This window comes from Camelus bactrianus, chromosome 6 (genome assembly GCF_048773025.1).
Source record: "Camelus bactrianus isolate YW-2024 breed Bactrian camel chromosome 6, ASM4877302v1, whole genome shotgun sequence".
In the NCBI taxonomy this organism is placed as follows: domain Eukaryota; kingdom Metazoa; phylum Chordata; class Mammalia; order Artiodactyla; family Camelidae; genus Camelus; species Camelus bactrianus.
The window spans coordinates 65,507,237-65,516,236 of NC_133544.1; the positions used below are offsets into that span (position 1 = coordinate 65,507,237).

The 9,000-nt window shown below is 31.2% G+C and overlaps 1 protein-coding gene across 2 annotated transcripts; it reads left to right on the top strand.

The window, feature by feature from the left end:
- Window positions 1-417: 417 nt before the first annotated feature.
- On the top strand, window positions 418-8,347 carry LOC105076139 (olfactory receptor 4K13-like). 2 transcript variants are annotated; one of them, XM_045523487.2, is made up of 2 exons: window positions 418-1,315; window positions 8,304-8,347. In XM_045523487.2, the coding sequence occupies exons 1-2, from the start codon at window positions 418-420 to the stop codon at window positions 8,345-8,347; spliced, it is 942 nt and encodes a 313-aa protein (XP_045379443.2). The 2 variants fall into 2 exon arrangements, with proteins under 2 accessions (XP_045379443.2, XP_010962457.2); XM_010964155.2 differs by lacking the exon at window positions 8,304-8,347 and having other exon boundaries at window positions 418-1,359.
- Window positions 8,348-9,000: the final 653 nt, after the last annotated feature.

Below are 9,000 nucleotides of genomic sequence, written 5' to 3' on the forward strand. Positions count from 1 at the left end.
GTTACACGATATATTCCTATCCACTTGAACCAACTCATGACTGATAGCCATTTGACTCTTTTAGTCATTGACCCACTGAACTCATGGTTCATGAATTCATGAACTCCTGATAGAAACAAATGAATCTGGAGACAAAATCGATGGCTGCAAACTAGATTTACAAAATTATACAATAAATTTTCCGTCTTTTGTGCCTTTCTGTCTGAAAATAAATGCAATAATGTGAATGTGTATACAAGTAATGTGCTTGCATTAATCAATTAAATCTATTTTTCAAAAATGTCCATCTCTCTTTCTATAGGAATCAAGTACTACTTTCTATATGACCATATCTTCAAAACTACTACAGACTACATTGTCACCTTTTCCAGATTATCTTCATTTTAAAGAATTTCTGAAAACTCCTACATAGACTAGATGAAAATGGTGAATAGCTCAAAGATATCTGAGTTTGTTTTGTTAGGACTCACCAACACTCGGGAGCTTGAAATTATCTTTTTTTTCATATTTTTGTTGGCATATGCAGCAATTATGGCAGGAAACCTTCTCATTGTGGTCACCATAACCTTTGACTCCCATCTGCACTCCCCACCAATGTACTTCCTCCTTGGTAATCTCTCCTTTCTTGATATGTCTATTTCTACCATCACAACCCCTAAGATGGTCACAGATTTTCTCAGGGAGAATAAAATTATTTCTCTGTGGGGCTGTATGGCTCAGATGTTCTTCCTTCACTTTTTAGGGGGCAGTGAGATGACTCTTCTCATAGTTATGGCTGTTGATCGGTACATTGCAATATGCAAACCTCTTCACTACACGACCATCATGAACCGCCGGGTACTCACAGGCTCTGTGCTGTTGTCTTGGGCTATTGGTTTTGTGCATACGATGAGCCAGATGGTTTTTACAATCACTTTGCCTTTCTGTGGCCCCAATGTAGTGGACAGTATTTTTTGTGACCTTCCTTTAGTTCTAAAGCTTGCCTGCACTGAGACCTATGTTCTGGAGTTGCTAGTAATCGCTGACAGTGGACTGTTGTCTTTCATCTGCTTCATATTGTTGCTCATTTCCTACATTGTCATTCTGGTAACTGTCCAACGTCGATCCTCAGGTGGCCTCTCCAAGGCTCTGTCCACATTGTCTGCTCATATTACCGTGGTCACTCTATTCTTTGGGCCGTGCATTTTCATTTATGCTTGGCCGTTTAGTAGCTTTTCAGTGGATAAATTTCTTTCTGTGTTTTATTCAGTTATCACACCCTTACTGAACCCCATTATCTACACTCTGAGGAATCAGGAGATGAAAGCAGCCATGAGTAGACTGAGGACCCAACACGTCAGCTCCAGACAGACCTTCTAGGCAACAATCATGATGATGAAGTTTTTTAAAGCAAAACCCATATATATATAACATCTCAGAACAAGTTGCTATTAATTTTTGTTTGTAGATTTTAAAGAATATTTATAATATATATTAAAATTACCAACTGCTCCCTCATTACACCTCTATTTGGTAAAAGTGGTTCACTAACTATTGTTGGAAACCCAGAAATATCTAAGACTAAATCTCATTAAATAAAGAGAAATAGAATATGAATTTGTCCATTCTTAAATCAGAATTAAGGCTCTTTCAGCTAAATTCTTTAGTCGACTGTGCAAAAAACAGCATTAACTAAACTCACAAGCATACACACACACAAACTTACATTTTTGTGGGTCCTAAGAATTATTACTTTTTAAACAAGGCAAACAAGCTAGCTTTTATGAGTAGATAGATTCAAATAGCAACTGTCATCTGCTGGCCAGAAGTACGTATTTCTTTCTGTCTTAGGAAAACAGAAATTCCACCTGACATAAGTTACACACAGCTCATTTTACCTTACTCCATCATTCATGCTTGTACTTGTAGGTGTTCTCATATATCAAGAATCAAGTAAGAACATTAATATTGTGTCAATCCATGTGGAACAAGGAATAAATGAAGAAGCCCCTATATATTCAGTCATTCACTTTACAACAAAACACAAAGTATTCAATCTACTTATGTTGCATAATGTGTGCTAAGTTATAAAGTTTGGTCTATGATCCGTGGGCGTTAGAATAAAAAGACATTCTATGACCTCTCTGGTATCAAATTCAAATGTTCTGCTTTTCCCTAAACACTCAGTGATCCTTTTTTAGGCTTCTACCCAATATTTTTTTCTTCATTGCCTTTTGAACAGTATGTGTAATATACTAACTATAGGCTAAAGGGTGATTTAAAAATACATTCCTAGCCATATGTGTGTGACGTATTTTAGACTGAATTTTTATTTTTAAAAATGCTCTAAGGAGGATAGACACTGGGTCCCTGGGGATCACTGAACATATCTGTCTTTCTGATGAACTATTTCAATCATAGAGTTTAATGTAGACACTGACATAACATTTAGTTTTGAAAATGTTTAACATTTATTGTCATTTCCATCCCTTTTACTAAAAAAGCGGATTTTTAGAAACAGTAAAGACCCCTAAGCAACCCTCCACATTCAGTTATTTTATCATACCAAAGACAATCACTATCTTCAACTACATATTATTCCTTTGTATATTTTTAAATTATTTTTCTCATTTTTCACATATTGTGCATAATGCATTTTGCACAGCTTTAATGTGATATAAATGAAATCTATATAAATGCTACTATTCTAAAATTTATTTTTCACTCAATTTAATGTTTTAAAGATTTATCTGTTTAAATACATGCTGCTCTAGTTCACTCTTTTTTAATGTGGTAAAGAATAATATCTTAATAATTTTTAAGTGTACAATAGGGTTAACTATATGTATTTTGTTGTGCAACAGATCTCTAGAACTTTTTCATCTTGCAAAACTGAACCTCTGTACTCACTGTACAAGTGCTCTTTTCACTTCCCCCTAGTCCTTGGCAACTACCAGTCTACTTTCTGTTGCTAAGGGTTTGACTACTTTAGATACCATATATAAGTGGATCGTGTAGTATTTATCTTGTTGTGACTGGTTTATTTCACTTAGAATAATCTTCTCAAAATTCAACCATGTTGTAGCATGACAGGATTTCCTTCTTTTTAAGGTTGAATTGTATGTATATGCCACATTTTCTTTATCCAGTCGTCCATAAATGGACATTTAGGTTGTTTCCACCTCTTGACTATTGTGAGTAGTGCCGCAATGAACACGAGTGTACAAATATCTCTTCAATATCCTACATTCACTTCATTTGTTTATATACTCAGAAGTCAACTACTTGTATCATATGGTAATTCAATTTTTTAAATTCTTGAGGCAACTCCATACTGTTTTCCAGAACAGCTGCACCACCATTTTATGTTCTCATTAACAGTGCAAAGGGCTCCAATTTCTCCAGTTCTTCACATCCTCACCAGTGCTTGTTGTTTTTTGGATTTTGTTTTGACAGAGGCCATCCTAAGAGGTATACGGTAACATCTCATTGTGATTTCGATTTGCATTTCTCTGATGATTTGTAATGCTGAACATTTTTTCACATGCTTGCTGGCTATTTCTATATTGTCTTTGAATAAATATCTATTTAAGTCCTTAACCCATTTTTCACTGGGTTATTTGGTTTTGTATTTTAAGTTGCAAGAGTTTTTCTTTTACTATATTCTGATGTTAACTCCTTATAAAATATATGATTTGCAAATATTTTCTTTCATTCTGTAGGTTGCGTTTTCACTCTGTTGATTGTTTCCTTTGCTACACAGAAGTTTTTAACATTGATGTAGTCCCCTTTGTCTTATTTTTGCATTTGCTGCCTGTGCTTTTGGTGTCATATCTGACCAATAAATGCCAAAATCAGCATCTTGAAAGTTTTTTCCTGTTTCCTTCTACAAGTTTTGTAGTGTCACTTCTTACACTTACGAATTTAATTCATTTTGAGTTAATTTTTATATATGGTGTAAAAGGATGTAACATCAACTTTTATCTGTGGATATATAACTTTTTCACACCACTTCTTGAATTTAGTTCATTCATTTTAGCGGCTACAGTGTCTACTATTTCATGGATATTCCAAAATTTATTTATCTCACCTCTTGGGGAAAATTTAGAATTACCTAATTATTTACTGTTATAAATAATGTCTCAATTGAGTATACATATATATGCTTCTTTGTGTGCATGTGATAATTTCTCTAGGATATTTACCTAAAACTGAAAGTGCTGAGTTGTAAGGTATAATAAACTTCCTAACTTTACTAGAAATTACTAAAGTTCTTTTAAAGTTATAGATATTTATACCCTATGAGGGGTCCTAATTTCTCCATGACTTTTTCAATACAGGATTTTGCAAATTGTTGTGCTTTTTTTTATTTAGATGTATAAAATATTTTTACTTTAAATAAAAATTTTAAATACTAATTTTAAAATATTTATTGCATTTCCTTGGTTAATAATGAATTTGGGCATTAATCTGAGTATTTCTTTGACCCCTTCTTTCATCTTTCCAGTTCATAGTTTTGCTGATTTTTCTTTTGGGATGTTATCTTTTTTATGTTAAAAAAAAAAAAAAGATTATATAAACTGGAAATATCTTCACTCCTGTAGATTATATTAAAATTTTGTGATGTTTATAGATACACAAAATTTAACATAGTTTATCAATTTTTCCCCTTACATTTGTGAGTTTTGTCTCTTATATAGTACATTTTCTACAAATGGCAGCCCAAAATATTTTATTGACTTTACTTTTTAAAATAATTTTTAAAATTTCTTTTTCACACTTAGTTATTTACTTCAACTAGAAACTTTGTATTTATATCTTACAGGAATCTAATTTATTTTATATTGATATAAACAGTTATCCAAATATCATTTATTGAATAGTTTTTCCCTACTAATTATAATGTCATTTTTGCTATATATCAATTATTCGCATATCCTTGGGACTGTCTTAGCCTCTAATTCTGTCACTTTTTCTCTCAGATAAGATACAAAACCTTAACTATGGTTAATATTTAGCATAGTGAATCTACAAGTTCAAAATATTCTACATTATTATATCTAAGTTGTTCTTGTCAATTAACTTTTCCAGATGATTTTAGACTAAGTTGCCAAATTCCTCAAAAACAATTTTAGGACAGCAACTGAAATTGGATAGAATTTATAGATTAATTTGGGAAGAAAAGATAACTTTGTTTTGATTATTCTAATCCATTAACATAGTATATCTCTTTACTTAGTTACATTTTATTTTGTAATATTTAGTGATATTTTAATAGATTTGTTATCAGGCATTATATTTTCTTGCTATTACAATGAATTCTCTCTTACTGTGTCTTTTAGTAGGTCATTACTGATGTAGAAAAACAGCAGATTTTTGTATATTCACTTTATATTCAGCAACTATGTTGAAATTTCCTACCAATCATTTTTATTCTTTCTATAGGTTCCTCTCAATATCCTAATGAGTTTATTTAGAAAACAAATAGTTTTTTCCTGATCTTTTCCAAACCAAGTATTTGATGTTTATTTACATTTATTCATATTGCATTGGTTAGAACCACTAGTACAATGCTGAAGGGAAGATATTTTCTTTTTTCTAATTTTATAATGTTTATTTCTAAAATAGCATCATGGACTATACTTTTTTAAAATTAAGATATGTCTCTTCTATTAATATATTTCTAATCTTTTTTAAAATTATAAATGCTTCTTGAATTCATAAAATTTTTATGCATAATTTGGGATACCTATCTTTATTCATTTAATCTACATACATACACCAATGGATCAAATTATTATTGGCAACATTTCTTTCTTATATATTTTTCTTTTTTTCTAATTGAAATATTGTTGATATAGTATTAGAGTCATATTAGTTTTAGGTGTACAATATAGTGATTTTGACATTTATATACATTAAGAATTGATCACCACAATAAGTCCAATAAACATCTGTCACCATACAAAGTTGTTACAATATCATTGACTACATTTCCTAAGTTGTATATTAAATTCCTTGCCTTATTTATTTTATAACTGTAAGTTTATATCTCTTAATCCCCTTCACCTATTTTTCCAAATCCCCCACCATACTCCAGTCTGAATATAGTGGTGATCAATTCTTAATGTATATCTTAAATGAATTTAATAGATAAAAACAGAACATCCCACCACAATGTAGCAGAATATACAATCTTTTCAAGTATACATGGAATATTCTCCAGGTTAGGTCACATGTTAGGCCACAAAATAAGTCTCAATAGATTTAAGAAGATAGAAATAATATCAAGCATATTTTCTAACCACCACAGTATGAAACTAGAAATAAATTACAATAAGAAAACTGAGAAAAACACAAACACATGGAAGCTAAACATGCTACTAAAGAACCAATGGGGTTTTGATGACATCAAATAGAAAACCAAAAAATACTTTGAGACAAATGAAAATACCAACACAATATAACATAATCTATGGGATGTAGCAAAAGTAGTTCTAATAGGGAAGTTTATAGTTATACAGGCCACCTTAAGAAACAAAAATAAATCTCAGATAACCAATATAACTAGAAAAAGAACAAAGCCCAATGTTAGTAGAAGAAGGAAATAATGAAGATCAGATGAAAATAAATGAAATAGAGACTAAAGAAAATAATAGAAAAGATAAATGGAAACAAAGGTTGCTTCTTTGAAAAGATAAACAGAATTAGTGAATCTTTACCAAGTCTCACCAAGAAAAAGAGAGAAGTCAAGTAAATAAATTGAGAAATGAAAAAGGAAAAACAAATACCAACATTACAAAATTACAGATGATTATGAGACTGCAATAAACAATAATGCACCAACATATATGACTATCAGTTTAAAGCAAACAATTATAAAAATGGGTTCATATACTTAAAAAGCAGGGTAACAAAAAATCAAAAATACACAAGAGTCACAAAAGCCAAAAAGAAACCAAGAAACTACTAAAAAAAATTATCAAACCACACACACACACACACACAAAAGAAAAAAAAGAAAGAAAAAGAAAAAGATAGCAACAAAGAGGAAATATCAAATCAAGTGGAAAACTAAATTCAAAATGGCAATAAAGATACATCTATCAGTAATTACTACAAATATCAATGGACTAAACGCTCCAATCAAAAGACACAGAGCAGCAGATTGAATAATAAAACAAAAGCCTACAATATGCTGCATGCAAGAGACCCACTTTAGGGTGAGGGACACATATAGGTCAAAAGTGGGAGGACTGAATAAGATATTTCACACAAATGGAAAGGACAAGAAAATGAAAGTAGCAATATTCACATCAGACGAAATAAGACTTTAAATCAGAGACCATAAATAAAGAAGGACACTATATAATGATTAAAGGAGCAATACAAGATGATGATATTATACTCGTTAACATATCTGCACTCAATAAAAGAGCACTTAAATATATAAAGCAAATACTAACAGACATAAAGAGAGAAATTGATGGGAACACAATCACAGTAGGAGATTTCAACATCCCATTAACATTATTGGACAGATCTTCCAGACAGAAAATCAATGGAGATACTAAATGGCACAATAGAACAGTTTGAATTGGTTGATATTTTTAGGACATTACATCCCCAGAAAAACAAATATACATCCTTTTCAAGTGTGCATGGAACATTTTCTAGGATAGATCACATACTCAGGCTTAAAAGAAGTCTCAACAAATTTAAGAGAATAGACATTATTTCAAGCATCTTTTCTGACCACAATGCCATGAAACTACAAATCAACCATAAAAAGACAAATGAGAAAAAAAAAACAAAAACAAAAACAAAAAACGACTACACGGAGACTAAACAACATGCTACTAAAAAACAACAGGTCAACAATGAAATCAAAGAAATTAAAAAATACTTTGAGAAGAATGATAATGAAAACACAACCACACAAAATCTATGGGATGCACATGGAAAATGTCCTAAGAGAGAAGTTCACAGCAATACAGGTCTTCCTCAAAAAACAATAAAAATCTCAAATAAACAATCTAACCTATAACCAAAAAGAATTAGAAAAAGAAGACCAAACAAAACCTAAAGTTAGCAGAAGGAAGAAAAAAAATACAGATCAGGGAGGAAATAAATAAAATAGAGATTTAAAAAAAATAGAAAAATATCAATTAAATCAAGAGATGATCTTTTAAAAGAGAAAACAAAATTGAGAAACCTCTGGCCAAGCTCACCAAGAAGAAAAGAGAGAGAACACAAATAAACAAAATAAGAAAAGAAAATGAAGAAGTTATAACCAATACTACAGAAATACAAAAAACCATAAGAGAATACTATGAACAACTATTTGGAAACAAACTGGACAACCTGAAAGAAACTGACAAATCTATGGAAACATACAGTCCACCAAGAGTGAATCAAGAAGAAACAGACCACTTGAAAAGACCAATTACTAGAAATGAAACAGAATTAACAACTAAAAAAAAAAACAAAAAAAACCTCCCTACAAACAAAAGTCCAAGACTAGATGGCTTCACTAGGGAATTCTACCAAACATACAAAGAAAAATTCATACTGGTCCTTCTCAATTTCTTCCAAAGACTGAAAAGGAGGGAATACTCCTAAACTTATTCTATGAAGCCACCATCACCCTGATACCAAAGCCAAAGACACAACCAAAAAAGAAAATTACAGGCCAGTCTCATCCATTGATGAACATAGATGCAAAACTCTGAAACAAAATATTAGCAAACAGAATACAACAACACATAAAAAAGATCATACACCATGATCAAGTTGGATTCATCCTAGGGACACAAGGATGGTTCAACATATGCAAATCAGTATGATACACCACATCAACAAAAAAAAAGGACAAAAATCACATGATCATCTCAACAGATGCAGAAAAAGCATTTGATAAAACTCAACACCAATTTATGATTAAAAACTCCTACCAAAGTGGGTAGAGATGGAACATATTTTAACATAATAAAAGCTATTTATGACAAACCCACAGCCAGC